Source organism: Gasterosteus aculeatus, chromosome 12 (assembly GCF_964276395.1).
Source record: "Gasterosteus aculeatus chromosome 12, fGasAcu3.hap1.1, whole genome shotgun sequence".
NCBI lineage: Eukaryota > Metazoa > Chordata > Actinopteri > Perciformes > Gasterosteidae > Gasterosteus > Gasterosteus aculeatus.
In genome coordinates, this window is record NC_135700.1 from 2,970,188 (window position 1) to 2,992,744 (window position 22,557).

A 22,557-nucleotide genomic window follows, 5' to 3' on the forward strand; every position below is an offset into this window, starting at 1 on the left:
TTCACAGTAAAATTGGTTCAAGTTTATGGTAACATACCGTAATCCATTTAACGGTAACATAGTGTAAAAACCATTTACACTGTATAACCGTTTTCTACTGTATGATACCATTCACGGTATTGTATCGTAAAAAACGGTAAATTCCTGGCATCCTGCTGCCAGTAAATTACCGTTAATTTACAGTGAAATTTTTTAAGAGTGCAGTGTTATAGTGCCCCTGTTTTTGGATAGTTTGTTTTGTCCTGCTTTGTTGTAAATAAACTGTTTTTGTTTAATTCAATTGACTATATACATTACGCAATAATTACATAGCATTGGTCTTAATAAAACTTATTGTATTTCAAGGAATTATTCTTACTATTTTCTCTAAGGAATTTTGCCTTTTTGGGGGCTTTATCATATTCAAAAAGTGACACATACCTTCCAGATGACTTGGCCTGCCGTCACCAAAACTGTAACATATGTGAACATCGAACCCCTGAACACACCCTTATTTTTTTCATAATATTATATATAAATTAAGAAATGTATCTAGCGCCCCCCTAGAAATTGGACAAGTACCACATTAACCCAGTTTTTGCCCCTGATACAAAATATAATTTGACCGAATTTGCAACACACGCTCTTGGTTATGCTCTACAAAAAATGCAATCATGGCATTTAAATGCAACAACTTAAATATTCCACCATTTTGAATCCTCCCAAACGCTGACTCCAATACTCACAACAATATAGTACAATTTCTTTAGAAATCATATAAAGCTTGTTGATATCTCATTATTTTTAGATATGAACGATAAGATAAGATATGGAACAATGAAATGTATATATTACACCACTAAACATAACCAAATTCTTTTATAACATTGGGGTCGCTGCAGTTAATCGTTCAAAATCTGCCCATTTTTTAACCTATTTTCATGATTTTTTAGAGTCATAAAAGACCAAACTTCTCCCAGAGATTAAACTCGATTCTTTTCAAATTTGCAAAGTGGGATCATGAGACCCTTGCCTTTAAAACTTGCATAAAGCTTGAGAAAATATTAAACTATGTGGGCGTGGTGCTTTGGCAAAATACCAGACAGGCCATGAAATTTGAAGTGGTTTTAACTTGGCCATACAATATCTAATCTGCGTAATCTTGCATCTCTATGTGTCATGACATCCTTACCCTGTAGACCATATATGTCAAACTCAAGGCCCGCGGGCCATATCCGGCCCGGCATGCAATTATATCTGGCCCGCGAGATCATTTTATATTATTGTTACTAATGGCCCGACGATATGAAGCGCTGATAACAAAATAAACTACAGATCCCATAATGCAGCGCTTCAGCTGCCTTGCCGAGCGCTTTCCGTGGCGTTTCTGGCTGACATAACCGCACGTCTCAATGCCTTAAACCTCCAGCTCCAGGGACGTGACCGCATGACCACTGACATGTATGACGCAGTGAAGGCATTTCAAGTGAAGCTGATTTTATGGGAGACACAAATGCAGCAGCGCAACTTGCCCCACTTTCCCTGTTGCCAAGTAATGCGGCACAACGGTGTTCCCAAATACGCACTTTGCTGATAAACTGAGCGCACTGCGCGCGGAGTTCGCACGGCGCTTTGATTTTGAGGAACAAAAAAATAATTTGGAGTTGTTTCGCAACCCATTTGCCGTCGACGTGGAAACTGCACCTATGCAGATTCAGATGGAGCTGATTGAGCTGCAGTGTAGTGGGACACTAAAGACAAAGTACGACACTGTTTATTCACTCCAGTCCCGCAGCAATGTCCCAGCTCAGTCTACATGCGGCTCGAACCTTGGTAGCACATATCTGTGTGAGAAGCTGTTCTCAGTGATGAAGACAAACAAAACAGCACACAGGAGTCGTCTCACCTTCAGTCCATCCTGAGAGTCTCCACGGGAGACCACGGGACCACGCGCCAAACATAAACCAACTTGTTGGCAAAAAAAGATGCCAAGCATCCAGCTCTGATAAAATGGCATAAGAGCAAAGAAAACTGAATGTTTTGCATCGTTATTTGTTATTACTTAAAAGCACAAATTTTATTTATATTTCCAGGTTTTGTTTTGTTTTGCAGTATGTTCATATTTCTAACTTGTATAATTTTGACAGGAGATATTTTTATGGAGAGTAAAATCATTTGTGATATTTAAAAAATTTTAATACCACAAATATAAAGGTTTTTTTTATATAAAATGACAAAAGTAAAGAAACTCAAATGTTTTGATTTGTTATTTTAATGTTTACTTAAAGCACAAGCTGTCACAATTTTGTTTTTTTATTTATTTTTTCAGGCGTTTTTTTGCAGCATGTTCATATTTCTAACTTGTATAATTTTGACTGGATATATTTTTATGGAGAGCAAGATATTTTAGGTTATTCAAAGTTTAAGTTTATTTATTGCAGAATAACATTCCTGTCTGTTTGTATTTATATTTATGTTAAAAGAAACATTTAGCCATCCACAGGCTTCTGTGGATGGTGGTTCTATCTGATGGTGGTTGTCCCTGCAGTGGTCCTGTTGTGCGCCTGGCTTACTACTCACAGGAATTGCATATATTATACATTGTTCATTCTGTACAAATGGCATCCAGTGTAGTCTGCCTATCCCGGGAGTGGGATCCCTCCTCTGACGTTCTCCCTTAGGTTTCTTCCCTTTTTTTCCCTCTTGTAAGGGTTTTTTCATTTTTTGGGGAGTTTTTCCTGTGCCGATGGTGGGTTTCAGGACAGAGGATGTCGTATGTGTACAGACTTCATACTTCATACTGCACATGTCACTTTAACTGTAATTTTTCACTTTGCCATCACCCGTCACTTTGTTACTTCGCTAGTGCACTTTATGCTTAATATTTTTTTAACTTTTTTAATTTTTTTTTTTTTTTTAACTTTATTCTCTTGTTTGGCAATAAATGTTTCCTGATTCCTGACTGTAAAGCCCTCTAAGGCAAATTTGTAATTTGCGATTTTTGGCTATACAAAATAAAATGAATTGAATTGAATAGACGTCCATAACGATTTTGAATTCCAGTCATAGTGCTACCTAGTGGCAACAGGAGTTACATGTTTTTGATTTTATACCCTGGTCCTCTCAAATGTTGTCAGAAAAGACCTAAGACATTGATAATGTTAGATAAAGTTTGCAAAGCGGCATTCCCGGCGTCACTGCACTCAATTAACGACGACTGCCTCGCGGACGCTTTGTCCGATGGCCGCAGGCGTGCTCGGCCGCGTTTGTAGGCGTCTGGCCAGTGCCCCGACGTGCACGGAGTAGCAAGGACCCGTCCATCGCTGCTCGCACATTTAATTTCAATTAAAATGTTTCGGTGTCATGTGAATAGGAACAAATAATAACCTGTTACTTTGGCGTCATGAGGTTATTACTACTTTAAGAAATCAACATGACAGATCCTCAAAGGATCGTTTACTCAATGCAGTGACATGCTGTAAACCTCCTGCACATGGCGTCAGTGAAGCTTTTGCAGCTCAGATGAATGTCCAACCCGGGGATAGAGCCAATCTGTCAGCCAGTAAGCTGAGTTTGTGATGAATGACTGATTCTTATCATGCAGATTGAATTGTATTTCATGGGTTTAGATACGGCCATCATTCAATTTCACCCTTAGGACAAGGAAGGTATATAGAATGTCACAACTACACAACCTTTGGGAGCAATAATGTTGCACCTTTTCAAATAATTCCATGCAGTGAGTCTTCACCTTGAGATGGAACAAATTATGTGTTGTCAGGTACTCAAGCTGCTGTTCCTCTCTAATTGCCTTGTCATGGCTGGGATGTGCCTTTGTGATGAGGAGGTCCATACTTCATTATGCTGTCTGTCATATAAGTACAAAAAAAGTAAAAAAAAGAATCCTGACAATGTAGTTTTTTAAGTTTTTCTTACCCCGACTGTTCTTCTGAACTTCCCTTCAATTACCTGTAAGTCGATTCCGCCTGCTCCAGCTGCAAGATAAAGTTGCGGCTGCACTTCAGGAATTGTCCAATTAATTTTTGTATATTGGCTGGCACCAGAGAATAGACCAAAGTGAACAGAATAAATGCAATATATCAGTTCAATCCAAGGCCTCCCTTCTTTGTTTAGCTTATACTTTGCCATCTTTAGGCCCCAAGTCCCTCTCCCCACATCTCAGTAACATTCAGTACCGACCGCTCACTTACTGTCCCATCCGCGGGGCACCTCACCTTTTTTTCTTCTTTATCTAAATTTTTCAATAACCGCTCTACATGCTGCCCCCTCGACACACTCAGGGAAATTTTCCCTCTTCTTTGAACTGTATGCCAACGTTATCACCGCCAACCGTCCCTTCATGCTGCCGCAGCCAGATAAGTGGCAGCACACTCACAACCGCAAAGGAAACCTTCATAACTTTTCCACGCATGCTCTTGTAAATGTAGATGTGTAATTGCACAGACACATGTGTGTTGAGTGCAAGCAAGTGCAGAAAAGCTATAACCAGATAAAGGACATATTGACCAGCTGATGGTGTGGCGCGGCCTGAGAGCCTGTTTGTCATGATTGAAGTGACATTTGAGAGTGACTTTAGAGGTTTCGGAGGAGAGAAGGGAAGAAAAAACACTAAGGGGGGAACAATACTGATCTGCAGGACTCAAAGGTAAAGCAGAAAGGAAAAAAGGTGGGGTAGAGATGGAAAAGGAAAACAAATAGAGGAGGAGAGAGTAGGATTAAGCATAAACCTAGGATGAAGGCCAAATTACAAGATGGCGGATGACAGTAGGATGATGGACAGTGAAGTAAATAGATGAGAAATGATCAATGCAGACAAGGCAAAACGGAGAAACAGAAGGTGATGAGTTGAGAAGAATGCGTGATTAATCAAAGGGAGGACAAATACAAGGCAGATGCAGGAAGCAAAGGAAGAGAGAATCTGAGTTGAGGATAGGGAGCATTCCTCCAACCTCATCAAAAGACACACAAGAGATGTGTGTTTAACATTAAGTTTGTTCTTTCCAATGAAAAATGTGTTTATATAATCCAGAAACCATCCAGAGATCATTTCTGCTAGTTATAAACATGAGCCAACCGTAGTGTTGGTAATTTAATGGGACCCGCAGTCACATGGCTGGAAACTTGTTAAAAGGCCGAAAAGAGGTAAGGACTAAAACTGCATTGAAAAAGTGCCAATAAACTTGATTCTCTCAACAGCAAGTATGAGAGAAGAAATCTATCAAACTAACTAAATGAGATGTAATGCTGGACTGATCACCATAACATATTTTAGTCTGCTAACACATTGGGTAACTAGTTATAAAAAGCATAGCTTAGTTACATAGGCTGTACAGGAGAAGTGGACGTAGGCACTGGCCATTGTTTTGTGGGCTTTCAGAGATTGAGAAGAAGATTAAAGTTACCGCGTAGCCAACTTGTTGGGTTTGGATTCAGAAGAGAGCGTATTTAGACAAGAGGGTGGACCTGTGGATGAGTTACCAGCTAACTCGTGCTCTAACAAGCGTTGTTAGCAAAGTAAACGAGAATCGATGTAAATTGTAAAACGAATTGGGCAGCACATTTTGGATTATAAAAATGAGCTTAATAAAACAAATAGACAACTCCTTAGGGTGCTGTCACAGACAGCCTCGTTGGTACGTTTCTTTTGAAACTGGTGCGCAAATAAATTTGTTACGAATATAAAACTAAATTTATTGAGGAGCTTGTACAGAGGAGCAGGGACAACTTTTTGCACAGCGATGATATACTGTGTGCACAAATTCTGTTTCCCCCGGTAAGAACTCCATTTAGCATAATAGTGTAAGTATAAATATTGGGGTTTAAATCAGTCATCTTAAATCAGATCGCTCCCTATAATTTTCAACCGCCAAATATCTACTGTATGTCCATCTCAACACCTGTGCAGGCAAGTCACTGTTTACCTCTGAAGGTTGGCTATTAGTGATCTCACTGAATCACACTCGTTCACCTGGAAATAGTCTTGGATGGGTTGCCACTGTGGTAGGGACACTGTGGTAGGGACGCTGTGGTAAGGACACTGTGGTAGGGACACTGTGGTAGGGACACTGTGGTAGGGACGCTGTGGTAGGGACACTGTGGTAGGGACACTGTGGTAAGGACACTGTGGTAGGGACACTGTGGTAGGGACACTGTGGTAGGGACACTGTGGTTGGGACACTGTGGTAGGGACACTGTGGTTGGGACACTGTGGTAAGGACACTGTGGTAAGGACACTGTGGTAGGGACACTGTGGTAAGGACACTGTGGTAAGGACACTGTGGTAGGGACACTGTGGTAGGGACACTGTGGTAAGGACACTGTGGTAGGGACACTGTGGTAGGGACACTGTGGTAGGGACGCTGTGGTAGGGACACTGTGGTAGGGACACTGTGGTAAGGACACTGTGGTAGGGACACTGTGGTAGGGACACTGTGGTAGGGACACTGTGGTTGGGACACTGTGGTAGGGACACTGTGGTTGGGACACTGTGGTAAGGACACTGTGGTAAGGACACTGTGGTAGGGACACTGTGGTAAGGACACTGTGGTAAGGACACTGTGGTAGGGACACTGTGGTAGGGACACTGTGGTAAGGACACTGTGGTAGGGACACTGTGGTAGGGACACTGTGGTAGGGACACTGTGGTTGGGACACTGTGGTAGGGACACTGTGGTTGGGACACTGTGGTAAGGACACTGTGGTAAGGACACTGTGGTAGGGACACTGTGGTAAGGACACTGTGGTAGGGACACTGTGGTTGGGACACTGTGTTAAGGACACTGTGGTAGGGACACTGTGGTAAGGACACTGTGGTAGGGACACTGTGGTAAGGACACTGTGGTAGGGACACTGTGGTTGGGACACTGTGTTAAGGACACTGTGGTAGGGACACTGTGGTAAGGACACTGTGGTAGGGACACTGTGGTAAGGACACTGTGGTAGGGACACTGTGGTAAGGACACTGTGGTAAGGACACTGTGGTAGGGACACTGTGGTAAGGACACTGTGGTAGGGACACTGTGGTAGGGACACTGTGGTAAGGACACTGTGGTTGGGACACTGTGGTAGGGACACTGTGGTAAGGACACTGTGGTAGGGACACTGTGGTAAGGACACTGTGGTAGGGACACTGTGGTAAGGACACTGTGGTAGGGACACTGTGGTAGGGACACTGTGGTAAGGACACTGTGGTTGGGACACTGTGTTAAGGACACTGTGGTAGGGACACTGTGGTTGGGACACTGTGTTAAGGACACTGTGGTAGGGACACTGTGGTAGGGACACTGTGTTAAGGACACTGTGGTAGGGACACTGTGGTAGGGACACTGTGTTAAGGACATTGTGGTAGGGACACTGTGGTCATAGCGACAACCCAAACGTATGAAGCAGATCAGAGAAGAACACAGACAGATAATCCATGGTTTACAATGAGAAAGATGGGTAGATTTCCAAAATGATTTAAATTAGCCTGTAAAAACATGTATTTCATTGTCGCTACGTCAACCATTAAAACAGTTGAACTTTTTGTAGCTTCAGCTAAATGGAAGTGAACTGACTGAAAGAGGCATCCAAACAGAAACAGTTGAAAGTTAACTGAGGGCAGCTTGCTGCAGAGTCTATCTGGGAGAGCAGCAGGGGGCCGGGCCAAATGGGAACATCTTCAGAGGGACCGGCACGCCTCAGAAAAGCTCTGGGTGTCCTCGGGTTAGGACAAGACTTTGCTCTTAAAGGGCACATCCACACGACCAGGGTTTCTTTCCTGCTACTCATACGTAATTCATTGCCTCCTACTGGGAGAGAGAGAGAGAGAGAGAGAGAGAGAGAGAGAGAGAGAGAGAGAGAGAGAGAGAGAATGCTCTGTGCAAGGAGAGCTTGAACCGCTGTGGAGATGGGGGCTCTCTCTTGAATGTGAAACATGTCCTTCTGACTGCCTGAAGATACAAGGGAGCCAAACTTAGAGCACATGCACTGCATAAATGGCATTACAAATCACACTGCTACACCCCTGCATGGATACACACACACACACACACACACGCACGCACAAGCGGTCACATGTACTCTAAAGCTTCTTGAATAAACTCGGTCAGCTAACTAGCCAGCTTCAGAACTGGCACGTATCGGATCTCTGCATCCGGCAGCACTTCCTATTTGAAGAGCTGTTAAGCTGGGGGGGGTGAGGGGGGGGGCACTGCTACGGAACTGCTCTGTGGAAATTGAAGGTAATGTCAAAGTGAATCTGTATGTGCTGTTGCCGGCTATATCCCCTTTACTTCCATTTATATCCAACTATATAGAGGACTGTGAACATGTTCAAGGGCAAGCAAAGTAAAAACACACAACTCACACAGGTGCCGTCTCCTAGTTGACCCACCATCGGCAACTTTATTTCTATTCAGCGAGGGTGTTGTGATAAGACAAATGTAATTTGTCTTGTTAATTTGTCTATTGATTGGACAAGCATTGGCCTTTGGCTGGTGGTCTTTGCATGCGTAGGTGTGTGTGAGTGTGTGGCAGAGGGAGAGCGCAGTACTGTGTGTGTCTGATTAAGCGCTCTGAGCCATGTCTGTCATTCAGCGTTGATCGGGACACAAATTATTACCGAGACAATCTCCCTAATACAGCTACGGTCAGACTGCACATGTTAAGAAATTGTTGCTCGGATCCAGACCTTTGTTTGAATAGAGCGATTGGTCTGCAATCGGAATAATAAACGCCTTTTTATCGGTTTAAAAGCCACCGAGCCGTTGTGCGCCTTGAGAGGACTAAACTTTAGCCAACGAGCCCTTGTCACTATACTAACGTTGTTGTGAAGCGTTGCCAAGCTGTTTGCCAATATTGCCTCGACATCACCGTTTAACTTAAAATTTGTTTTTAGAAACCCTCTTGACATTCAACACCTCCCCAGAAAAAACGAATTACCAGACTGGAAATGTGATAGTAGTGTTTTCATCCTTTTGGACGGCCATACTCTCTGCATCTATCCACAATGACAGCGGCCACTCAAAAATATACACAGAAATTCTACTTGTAAATAAAGTAAAAAAGGACACATTTGACATTACTGGAATAATTTGCAATAATTCTAACTGATTCCAATTGACAAATACCTCCCGTAAGTATAAGCACCAATCATATCACAAGGGAAACTCCTGATGAGATGTTGACATGTAGTAGTGACAATGTCAATGTAAAAGCCAGAAGCATGAGGTCACTGACGGCTTTTGGGCTATAAATTTACCAAGAGAAAGTGATTTTTACTATATTTTCCTCAACTAAATCCTCTCGTGACACAAGTTGGACACAAGCCGCACGGTGACAACAGGCCTTGGAGACTCTGGCATTTGAAAGTGGTTAGGGGAGGTTGCAGAGAGCATGTAAGGTATGTAAGGTAATCGCAGTCATGAGGTAGAATATGAGTTAAGGCGGGTTGTTTTCAGAGGCGAGGAGGAGCCAGGTGCTCGTCCTGAGAAGAAAATGATGACGCCGTAGGATGTATGGATTCATGGACGGGCGACGAGAAAAAGGAGGAGGGACTAAATAGCAGAATATAGACTGTAGATTTTATGGAAGACACCTTTTTAAATTGGGTAACCTTATTGAGAAATGAATTTATTGTAAGTCGCTCTGGATGAAAGTGATGTAATGTAGTTTACACAGAGGGAGACCAATTCAGTGGGAGGAATGATAAATATAATTTACCTGATGGAGAAAGTAAAAAGATTAAAGGGAACATCCAATAATCCGATTTTACCTGGAACACTAGAGGTCAGTGAGGTATGGGTACGTTCCCCAATACACACACACACACACACACACACACAAACTACACTATCTCTGTGTTATAACTGTGTAATCTCTTCTACCCCAGTTGCCACAGATTAGATGTAGTAGACAGACATGTTCCCACTGCGTGTGTGTGAGTCTGTGTGTGTGTGTGTGTGTGTGTGTGAGTGTGTGTGTGCCTTACACCTCCTCTGGCCAACACTGCAGGGCTGCCGCAGCAGGATAAAGGGCGGATGAGTGGGCGGCTTTAGGAAAAGCAAACCAGCATCTGAATGAGAAGCTGATGATCACTCTGTGGGAATGTGCGTGTTGGAGCAGCGGGAAATATGATCCGACCAATCAGCAGCATTCCAGAGAAAGGCTCACTAACAAGGTGCACGATGTCCGCGCACACCACAATAAAAATGAGAATTCTGGAGGTACGGCGTATTAGGGCCGTCTCATGTTTCTCTTGGCATTCATGAATCAAAAAGCAGTTCAGCAGTTGTAAAAACAAGTCTGAAATCCAATACACCCATTTTAAACTACTCTTTTAACGTCAAGTTATGCCACATGTGCAGCGTCTTCCCTTGTGCCCCACTGCTCACATTCAATCAAAAAGCTGCTGCTGTTATTGGAGCAGAGAAGAGGTTTGTTCAGGGAAACCAACTGTGGGTCACCTTACCATCCATAAAGTAACAATGGCCCTCCATCAACAGGAAGGTGTATTCCTCCTTCCTGCTATCTTTTATGTTATTCGTTCACTGTTGCGTTTTTTACTGAGGCTCACGGTTTGTCTGTAAATCCAGCAGGATTAGTTATTTAGAGGGGTTTTTCTCGCTGTTTTGACTATCGGTCTCTATACAAGTATGGAAAGTGAAAGAAGCATGAATATTACAGTTGGTTGGTGGTTTGAGTCCCGGCTGCTCCATGTCGATCTTCTCCAATCTCCTCAAACCCCCTACCCCCCCCCCCCCCTCCCCCCTCCACCCTTCTTCCGGGAGACTTTGTCAACTACTTCACCAAGAAAATAGCTGACATACGCTCCTCCTTCTCAAACCCACTTCCTACTTCTCGCGTCCCACCGACCTCACCTCTTTCACCCTCACTTTCCTCTTTCACCGCCCTCTCTCCTAACCAAATTCTTACCCTGGTAACCTCTGCCCGTCCGACCACCTGCCCTCTTGACCCCATTCCATCACATCTTCTACAATCTATCGCACCTGACCTTCTTCCGTTCCTCACCTGTCTCATCAACAACGCTCTGTTATCTGGCTGTTTTCCCAATTCTCAAGGAGGCAAGAGTCAACCCCCTCCTGAAGAAACCCACCCTCAACCCTTCTGAAGAAAACAACTACAGACCGGTCTCTCTTCTTCCCTTTTTGTCCAAAACCCTTGAACGTGCTATCTTTAATCAACTCTCCTCTTATCTCCACTGTAACAACCTCCTTGACCCCCACCAGTCAGGTTTCAAGGCCATTCCACCGAGACTGCTCTCCTCGCTGTCTCAGAGCAACTCCACACTGCTAGAGCCGCCTCTCTCTCCTCTGTCCTCATCCTTCTGGACCTCTCTGCTGCATTTGACACGGTCAACCACCAGATCCTTATTTCCTCCCTTCAGGAACTTGGTGTCACAGGCTCTGCTCTCTCCCTTCTCTCGTCCTACCTCGACGGCTGCACCTACCGGGTAACCTGGCGAGGATCTGTGTCGGAACCTTGTCCTCTTACTACTGGAGTTCCTCAGGGTTCCGTGCAGGGTCCCCTCCTGTTCTCGCTTTACACCAACTCGCTTGGCGCTGTCATTCGCTCGAATGGCTTCTCTTACCACAGCTATGCCGATGACACCCAACTCCTCAATTCTCTCCTTCCCTCACTCCCAGGTGGCGGCTCGGATCTCTGCCTGTCTAACTGACATCTCTCAGTGGATGTCCGCCCACCATCTGAAAATCAACCCCGACAAGACTGAACTACTTCTCTTTCCTGGAAAAGATTCGCTTACCCAGGACCTGACAGCCAACTTTGGAAACTCCGTGCTAACGCCCACTTTGACCGCTAAGAACCTCGGCGTCACACTTAACAGCCAACTCTCCCTGACTCCCAACATCACTGCGACAACGCGATCCTGTAGATACACGCTCTACAACATCAGGAGAATACGTCCCCTTCTCACTCAGAAGGCAGCGCAGGTACTGATTCCGGCTCTTGTCATCTCCCGCCTGGACTACTGCAACTCCCTCCTGGCTGGTCTCCCTGCCACCGCCATTCGACCTCTGCAGCTCATCCAGAATGCAGCAGCTCGACTGGTCTTCAACCTTCCGAAATTCTCCCACACTACTCCACTCTTCCGCTCTCTTCACTGGCTACCGGTGGCCGCCCGCATCCAGTTCAAAACATTGGTGCTCACGTACCATAATGTGAATGGATCGGGTCCAGCTTACATCCAGGACATGGTCAAACCCTACATCCCAACCCGCACTCTCCGCTCTGCATCTGCAAAACTGCTCGTCCCTCCCTCACTGAGAGCAAAACACTCGACTAGATCTCGACTCTTTGCTGTCCTTGCGCCGAAATGGTGGAACGAGCTCTCTGAAGACACCAGGACCGCAGAGAGCCTTCACATCTTCCGCCGCAAACTAAAGAGACACCTCTTCAGACTCTACCTCGACTAAAGACTAACAAATTGTAGCACTTAAATTGTACTTGTAACGTCACTCATCTATAGCAAATTGTAAATTGGCTTATTTGAGGAAATTGCACTTTCTTGTTTCTTGTTCTCCTGAGTTTGTACCCAATGGTTAAATGCACTTATTGTACGTCGCTTTGGATAAAAGCGTCCGCTAAATGACATGTAATGTAATGTCTCAAGTCGAAGTGTCCCTGAGCAAGACACCAAACCCCCAATTGCTCCCTGGGCAAAAATGTAAAAAGCCACGGGTTAAAAATGTAATGCAAGTCGCTTTGGATGAAAGCGTCAGCTAAATGACCTGTAATGTAATGTAATAATAACTTAGAATAGACAATACTTTCCTCCCTTTCTCTCATATCAAATGTACTGAAGAATCACAGCTGCTCTTTGTATGATTAGAGAGCTCTACAGTCTGTTAATATAAGAGGGCTACTGCAATATGTGGTATTCTTTATTAAAAATCATTCTGTGTAGTTCAGATCTAATATGATCGAGCTTCATCCTGAACCGCAGGTGGTGAATTTCTTTTTTAATAACATTTGTTTTTCAGATAGCTTTTTGCATCATGTGTCCAAATAAACAAATCCTTTTTTGCATTGGTAGATCCAACCGAATATTTAACAACAAGAATTTATTAAAATTAATTTTAGAGGGTTTTAATTTGTTCCTAAAAAAGCAGTTGTATAGAAAATGTTTGATTCATGAACAATCATGAAACAGTTTTCATTAAAACTGAATTTTTCAACTATTTGTTTTTTGGAAATGCTGGTAAGTAGTCCTCCTGAACCCATTTTAAAAAAGTATATAAAACTTATTTTAGTGTCATGTGCCCAGATTAACCCCGAGCTCCAACATGAACACAGAGCCTTGTAGCATTAGCTATTTGTTGTGAATAAGAGGGAGACAATGCAATGCAATGCAACAATGAAAAGGGAACGTAATGCATTGCCCATTCTTGGAGGGGCTGTTTCTAAGGCGCTGCATTCTCATTGGGCCGACTTCTTGGCTCCAGTTAGTTTGAGGCAAAGTCTTTCGCGGCACAATGACAGATCGGAAGCGGCTCCTTGACTGGAGAAGGGTGTCCGTGACCCAAAGTTACATCAGGGATGTTCGGGATCTTTTCTGGACTCCTCACTCACGTTTAACTTGTTCACATACTTATTTTGACCCGACCATATTGGTTGTCTTCAACCAAAAGGAATTGCAAATTGCTCATTCTAATGTTAATACCAAGGCTGAAGGTCGGTTATTATTGGGCACAGAGATGAATGAATGAATCAGTGTGTCAGCAGCTTCTCTGCAAATATTGGAAAAGGCGCTCAACAAACTGATGATTGACTTCGATACATATGCATTTATATTTAAATTCAGTTATATAAAGCTCCAGCAAAGTCTAGGCTTGCTGACGTTTATTTTTTTTTTTACATGCAGTAGGTGAACCTTGAAACAAGCTAATTAGAGCTCTGAACATGTACAGCTAGACTCTAATTACACTCCGCGCAGTGACAAATCAGCCTCAACTTTGCAAACACATTAACTCTTTGTGAGCTGACGGCACAAGCTGTGCTCGGCTTCCAGATGCACACAGACCAGCTAATGAAATATTTCAGAAAAATACACATAGAAATGGACTTAAAACACACACACACACACACACACAAACGTGTCTGTCTCCGGGCGGACCTCTCCACCCACGTACATTACTTTGGCAATGATGGAACAGCAGCCTCTCTCCCAAGAGCGAAGACCAATGCAAGAGAAGAAGTGGCAAGAGAGACAAGGAGGCGTTTGCCTCTCAGATTAAACACTAAATGTGCCGAGATGTACAAGACTTTTTGTTTCGGTGTGTCTGTAATTCCCGCCGGCCGCCTGCAGTTCAACAAGCTTTATTGTCTTCAAACTTCAACAATATTGCCACAGCAACAAAAGAAATCCCCAAGCTCCAGATATACTTCATCCGCAGCTCAGTTTACAAACATTATAAGATCTTTCTGACAGTGTAGATAGATGACAGTGTGCAGTAGGAGTGTGTGTGTGCGTTCACCACACGTCTTTGCCGCCTTCTCTCAATAAGCCAATGTCTAAAAACAACCGTACTTGAATGGGAATCAACGTTAGTCCACAGCACAGTGCGTGGTACGTCATGTTTAATAAGATCAAAATCACAGAGTGTAAGTGTGTGCAATTGTCTAAGAGCGATTGACCGTTTTTGCGACACACATTCCTTAATCGTCAGGCTGAGTGAAATAGGCAAGTTGTTCATTGATATTGTACATTGCTGGGCCGGCCTGACCCTATGATGAACACCGATGCAGTTTGCCTCCCTGCACCGTGTCGTTCTGGTCTTTGCATTGTATAACCTTTTATCCAATAAAGAATTTAATTGAAGGGAGAATAAAGGCCTGTGTGAGCTAACAAGCCCACTGCAGTGACACAAAGCAAATTTGCTGGCTCCATCACTGACGGCACAATACGTTTACACAACTCCTTAAACGGTTAAATAAAAACTGGCTGGTCCAAGTTAATGCAAGTTGAATTCAGTTGGGATTCTATTGTATTTTTACTACATAAAAAATAATTTTAGTAGCTGGTGTAACTAAACCTCTAGTCCAGTGGTTCCCGACCACTTTCTCTTCAGACGTACCCCCCACAATTCTAACATGTAACCTCAAGTGGCCTGCATTAACCAACCGCCATGTGTTCATGCTTTTATTTTTTAAATTGGAGCTGAATTAACACTATTCATGTTGGCAGATTCAATATTGTTAAACCTCATTTGCATGTATTCAGATGTAACAGCAAACAACATATTGGTGATCAAATCTTAATTTCTAATTAGAGTTAGATGGTGTTAGATTCTCCACATCTGTACCACTGTTTGGATCTTTTAGTGTAGAGCGACATAGAAGAGATTGTTTTCCGTCCTGGCACACCTAATCTCTTAATTATTCATCTTACCATAAAGTCCAAACCGGCTTTTCATTATTTTTTTTTAAGTCCCATCCTTCTTTCACGTATTCACGTCAAATATCAGATTTTAGTTTAGTGAGTCGGCGCTGGTCCTACCTATGGCCATGAAGTCCTCGTGGTCCCAGGCCTGCAGCTGGGCCAGGGGGCCGTTGTACAGCAGCAGGCCGTCGGCAACCTCCGTGATGAACTCCAGCGACACGTGGCTCTCAAAGCAAGGCATCACGGGAGGAAACCAGGCATAGCCGTTGCCATGGAAACTGTGTTTGTTCTGCTGGCACTCGGGTCCTTCGAACTGAGCTGGGCATTGGCACCTTGGGGAGAGGAGAAAACCAAGAGGCAAAATGACAGGAATTAGTGAGTGAAATACATTTGGTTTCCTTGAAAATGCTGTTACTAAAATGTGAGGCCCCCCTCCCCCTTCCTGAACCACTTACTCACTTTGCTCTTTAAACTATTTTTTTCCTGCATTCTGTCTCCCTCAGAATAGTTGTTTTCTCCTCTCAGACAGCCTTCCCCTTCGGCTCCCCCCCTCCCTCCCTCCATCTGTTTCACTGATGCAGATGTTCTCATTAGTGGAAACACCACAGGGAAAATCGCTACATCACTAGGAAACTCTTCTCCACGTTTTTACACACATCATAGTACTTGATTGTTTTTCACCTCGAAAAATAGCGGTCTCGCCAGTTTTTGTTTTTTTACAAAGAGCCATCCTTGGATTTATGAATAACCAGTCTCATTATCGTTCTTTGTTTTATTCCTGCATCCACTTGTTCTAGGATCTCTCCCCAATTACCATCTGATCTGGTTATTTACACGCGACCCATTTATTTAAGCCATTGAAAAAACAAAAAAAACACACTTTTGCTGTTTGCTATTTGATCTGAGAAGGTAAAACAGGCAGAAGCATTTGAAAAAGTCCGTCTCAAATGTCAAACGTGGACACATTTTGGGTCCACTGTATGAGCGAGGAAAGCAACAATGGTAGAGTGAGAGAACAACATAAATGACCGTAAAGTAGAATCAGGCAGCCCAAAAGACATTTGAATATTGAAAAGGAAATAATGGAAGCAACTAGAATCCACCAAGATGTTGCTGCTGTTTAAGTACACACAAACTCAACACTGTTGTGTTTTAGATTGTTGAACAAATTGACTCCACAAAAGCGGAAGTATATCCTACGATGCCGCCTGGAAGCACAAGCAGCAGGAAATAATCAGCAACATATGTTCTCATAACCTATTTGGCACAATTCATTTTCTCTTATCTGATTCTCAACATACTTCCTCTCCGTCGCCATTTGGCAGCAGTGCACGGATTTGATGAGTAAGTTTTGCATCATTCCTGCAAAATAACTCATCACCCCATTCAATCCGCAGCAATTCCCCAAAATACAGATTGAAGCTTGACTTTACGCACAAACAATCGGCCCGGAGAAACAAACTATTTATCCTCTGCTGCTACGAAAGGCGAGGTCCTCATTGCTTTTTGTTATTCACACTTCTGATTCACCTCTGTGGATCCTGCCAAGCTACAGAAAGATGTGTGCTTGCATGCGCGCACACACACACACACACAGACAGACACCACTTTATTGTGTGGCCACCACTAAAAAGTGTCCCTGTAAGAATATATTGCCTTTTGCCACATTTGTTGACTTTTGTAATTGGCAAACTACACAAAGTTTGGTACGCATGTGGATCACATTCCAAAATCGATGCAAAGACACAAATAGACGCGAGTAAACGCTCATTTGCGTATTCGGCGTATTTTAATTTGGCAAAAAAGAAAAGCCCTTCAGCGCTGAGCAGCTCCTCCGTCATCACCGACGTCCTGCAGCACAATCAGGACAAGTCACTTCAAAGATGTTTCCCTCCAGTCTTACGTGGAGAACTAATCAGACTTGGATTCAGAAATTGGCATCTTTAATAATTATTTCAGCATCACAGCTGTTTCCACTCTTGTCCACCGGCACATTAAACAATAGTAATCAGTAAGAAGTCAGCAAAATATATAAGACAAAGTTTGAATTCTCTGTAACAATTTGATCCCGTTGTCTCTTATTCAATCCTTCTAACGAATGGACACGCGCTGAGGAAAGGCCTGGAGCCTTTACACTGGAACTACTACTGTGGTTGGTATTCTTTAGAAAAGCTGATTTAGGTTTCATGGTCTGCAAGATCATTTGTTGAACATGAATTAGGAACTAATATGTTTGTATATCTGATTGATTAGTTGAATATGGATCTGTTTTTGGGGGGCATGACAGCAGCGAGTGCAATTTTGAAATATAAGTTATTAATCCCAGTGAGGTGAACATCCCTGTCAGCACTGGCTTCTGTGGGCAGACATGTCAGTTTGGAGGAGAAACGCTGTACTGCTACAACGTTCCGATGGTAACCCTCCACCCGGTTTGGCTCTGAGTTTGATGGAGCACGAGCTGAGTAACGACACAAATGTCACTAAAACGATCGTGATGGCTTTTAGAAATTAACTTCATTATGTTTTTTACATTACAATTGGGATTGGGTGATATTCGTGGGGTTGTTTGCACTAACGAAGAAAAAGAGTGTACATTTGACAGATACACTTCATATTAATACAGCTTTCTAAACTTGAATGTTCATGAATATGCAATGTAATAGAAAAATAGCCTTGATTCCGTTCATCGAGAGTCTGTACGATCACATGAACTCCCTGAAAAATGTGCACGCCTGCATTTCCATTTTGGCAATGTCATCCTAATTCTCTGAACGCGAGACAATCCGAGACATAGTTTTAGTCACAATGGCCGAGTCCTCCAATCCTCTTAAGGCAGCTTTGTTTTGCTCATTCGCTGTCTGCTGGGAATTGTGTTTGTTAACGGGAGCTGTAATCCCCCCCCCCCACAACCATGTCGCTCCCTGATCTCCTTATTAATCGAAGCGACTCGATTATCTGCATGTTCTTCCTTTAATGTTGAGCCATAATCTGTTTGGGTACGGTTGTTTCAGGGAACCTCTGGAAAAGAATCCTACAGCAATTCTGTCTTGAGTAACTCAAACTTTATCAACTTTTAATATGTCTTCTCTTGTGCTATTTTTTACACTTCTTCCAGCCACCAGTTATTTCACTTCTATCCAGTTGTCTGCATCCCTGAAATCTCTCCTTCTCCCAACTTGGAGAATCACACAGCAGATTTGACAGAGTTCAGGTGAAACAGCATGTGTGTCTCTGCCGCGTCATCAACACTCAGCAAAGACTTTCACAAAGGACACGATATTCTGCAATCGACAGAAGTTACAATCTATCATTTGCAAACACAGGTTATACATTTCCATTCGAGGCATGTGTATTTTTTACTGGACAAAAAATAAAACCTAGATACCTTTAATACCGTATTCAACTTAATTTAACGTTGAGTTATCAGAGTGCTGATTTATTTTATTTATTTATTTTATTATCTATACTTAAGGGCCTTAATATGCAAAGAAATGCAACACTGTTTGCAGAATAGATCACAGGGAGAGAAGGAGAGGGACAGAAATGTCCACATGTCTAATAACTGTATTTGTGTGTCTGCGTGCATGTGTGTAATCCAGGGATTAACCAGTCATCCTGCTGCGGTCCAGCGGTGAGCCACATCACACGCTGGCTCCACTTTTCACTCACTGCTTCTAATTAAATGAAGCTGAAGGGGAAAATGAACTTCTACAAGACACAGCGAGAAAGCTCATGTGTGCGGTGAGACTTTGTGTTCATCTGTTCTCACATATGTTGAGGGGGGATGCACCCTGTGTGTGTGTGAGGGGGGGGGGGGGTGAACACACATGTCTGTGTTGGCGCTTCAGGATTAAAAAGTTTTGCACATTGAAAGCGTGGAACACCTGTAGTAGCAGCCGCTACGACCACGTTTCTTCTTTCTTTCCCTGCGATCTGACGCGTGTTTGTGTGCCTCACTGGTCCCCGCCTGTGCGTGCTAAATGGAGATATTCCTCTTCGCATTATCACTTCAAAGCGGAAATCAAATAAACAAATGTATTTCAGTCATTATCATAATTTTGTAGCATTTTCACGGTCGGATCTACGTTAAAGTCATACTGGAATTAAACCTGTTACGGCATACGCGTCTGCTGAGCGAATGACATGGAAGAGGAAAATAAAGGCCCACGTTGGAGAGATTTGTATTTGCACTATATTTGCTCCTATCTGTGTATTTACCAGTGAGAGGGAATTTGTGTCCACGCAAAGAGAAAGGATTACAAAATCAAATCAGTTAACGTTGGCTAAGAGCGACACTGACTCAGACTAACAACAGCTACAATCCAGCCAAAAAAAGAGACTTTCATCTTCAATCTACTGGAAATAACACAACAAAGTTAGGGAGAGGAAAGGCCTTTAATAATACGAGGCAACCTCCTTTCAGGTTGATAATATGAAAAAGCAGAAATATTTCATTTCTCCAGTATCCCCCTAATAAATGAGAGAGCACATCCATGGCCCGGCCGGTAATCCGACTAGTTCTATCTGGACTGGAAACACCTCTGCTAATCCTACTAACTCCTCTGTGGACCTGTTGAGTGGTCCTGAAGCAACACCAGCCAGTTGACAGTTGTTTTTTTTAAACCACGGGCAGTCAAGGAAAATCCCTGAAGGCTTTGATGTTCCACTGGCTTTTCAGAGAAGCGTCACCAGCATCGCTAAGTCTCATTATATCCAATAAAATGACTCAAAACCCACAGGAGGGACTAGCGTGCATTTTGTCCAGATATTCCCAAACGAAGCATCGGCTTGATCTGACTGGTCCTTTAACCTCTCGGGACAAAAAAATGATTTGTTCAGTACTTTCCCTTGTGAGTCGGTACTTTAATAAACAAGTGGTACTTCAAATCATCTTCAATGTAGTTGCTGCGATCTTAACTGCTAATCTGTGGCTAGTTCAAATGAATCGCTCAAAAAAAGATTATTGTGTTTTCTTTAGCGATTAGTGTTTACTGGCCACCAGTGTTGTCTGTCAATAATAAACTAATGCTGCAGTCCGGTACAACCAGCAAACGGAACAACATCAAGGTTAAGTCCCGATGAAGAAGTCATCTCTGCCAGGATGACAAACGGACCTGATTGACTCGTACTAATCAAATTCTGCATTAGGCCAGAGTGATTATTAACATTTCAGGAGCTTTTAAACCCGACTCACTGGTGTTTTGTTTAAAGTAACAACAGATAACCTTTTAACTGAAAAGAACTAATATTGAAACTTGTTGTTAACTGTGGAAAGCTACTGAAACAGAAGCACTACCCTCGCTGGCAGCCAGGATTGCAAAGTCAAATCAATATTCGCTTTTAAAATGACAGACTTTAATTGGTTGCAAAGAGGCTCCTGGATACACGGTGCGCCAGCCTGAAGCACTAACTACTTATTTCATTATCATGTCTGTAGTTAAAAGGATTTGTTGAAACGCTCTGGTCCCACTTTGGGTCTTGTTTACACAGGGATTTATGCTGATGAGCACCGACTCCTTCGCTTCACTTTGTTTTCCGGGAATTGGAAACAAGAAGTGGCAGTTTGTGACAGCTAACATGCTCGATTCATGATCTAGTAAGAGGTTGTGGGAGGTTGGTTTCTATTTATAACACTAGAAAACGCAAAAGCAAACAGGGGGTGTATTCTGTTCGACTCCACCGAGAATATTGTGAAGACCTTTTTGTTTCTGCGAGTGAGAGCCGGTGACAGAAGAGACCGAGACCAACCAGTTAAACCCTGTGAGGGTCCGTAGGACCAGAGCCACTCATTCACCAAGGCAAGCTGAACATTAGGAAACCAAAACTGCAAACTGGGATTAAATAGACGTTTTTGTATAAGAAAAGTGGAGCCGATATTCTGCAGCTAAAGCAGCTAAGACATCCACACAGCATTAATTGTCCTGTTTGTGTTGTTGTGGTCATAAACCAAAGTAATCTCACTAAACTTTTAGAGACAAATTCTAAGAAAAAAGTGCAGAACTAAGATATTGCTGAGCATAATGTAAGCTTTCTTCACCATACATCATGTTATATGATTATTTAATGTAATAATCTTTTAGCAGAGGAAGCAGATTCTGAGACGACAAAATCCCGACAGATGCATTTCTGAGCAGACACCTTTTCCTTTGTACATCTGCTTGACATCTCGGTGTGATCCGTGTATCTCTTTCAGCAAATCACAGACTTGTTCCTTTTTCTTGTCTGGACCCACTACTATTCATGCTGAAGACTGCTTGTTTTTCCACTATACTGTGTTTGGGCCAAATACTTCTACATTACAGGATAAATGCAATTGCCCCTCAAGCGCTGAATCTTTTGCCGGCGGCACGGGGGACTCACTCAAGTTGGAGGGGACTTTTATAACGAGGAAACCGTCAGCGCTGCGCTAATAATTTCCCCACCTATTCTATGAATCCCAAAAAGATAATAGATAATTAGAAGCGTGGGGAAGTTACTGTGAATTGCAAATGTAATAGTAAAAAAGGTGAAACTGTGTAAACCACCTTTTGTGTTTTTAACTATTTTACAAAAGATTTAGTTTGAATTGAATTAGCTGAAAATTATCATCTTAAATGTTTTCAGCATCCACCTCCTTGCGACGCAGCCTTGTGTTTTTTGGTTAAACCCTGAGATTTCATTTTACGCTTCCATGCCACTTTTCTGCACAGAGAACGGATAATGCGTCCGTGCAAATAACCTTCATATTCAAGGTCATGTGGGGAAAGTTAAACAGATTAGAGGTTAAGGGATAACCAATTCCAGAACAATTCTTTGTAAGTTGGACATGACCGTGTTTACCAAAATGCTCCGGGAATCCAAAGCGCTGGACTGATGGACCGAGATCCCCCCGCTTAGAGCCACACTCATCTGTGCCTTCCGTTTTCCCAGAAAGCAATTTGCTGATGCAAAACTGTAAGTTGTTTTCATGAAAAATAACAAGTAATGGTACTTAAGCACTCATGCGGTGCCTTAATGAGAGTTTTCTAGCTTGCCCAAACAACTACAACTGGTGTTTAAACATTAGAGTTTGAATAAACTGACTCACACTCTGCCAACGCTGGCAACACTTCATTCATTCAAAATGAGCAACCGTTCCGGTGATGTTCAGCCACAGCAGCTGTTATCAACCACAACAA

The 22,557-nt window shown here is 43.0% G+C and overlaps 1 protein-coding gene across 1 annotated transcript in view; it reads right to left on the bottom strand.

Moving 5' to 3' along the window:
• LOC120807643 (neural-cadherin) overlaps positions 1 to 22,557 on the bottom strand; it is a 285,961-nt gene that overhangs the window by 55,378 nt on the left and 208,026 nt on the right. Inside the window, exon 27 of the mRNA XM_040159884.2 lies at positions 15,518 to 15,732. Coding sequence (XP_040015818.2) covers positions 15,518 to 15,732 — 215 coding nt within the window. The remainder of the gene's footprint in view (positions 1 to 15,517; positions 15,733 to 22,557) is intronic.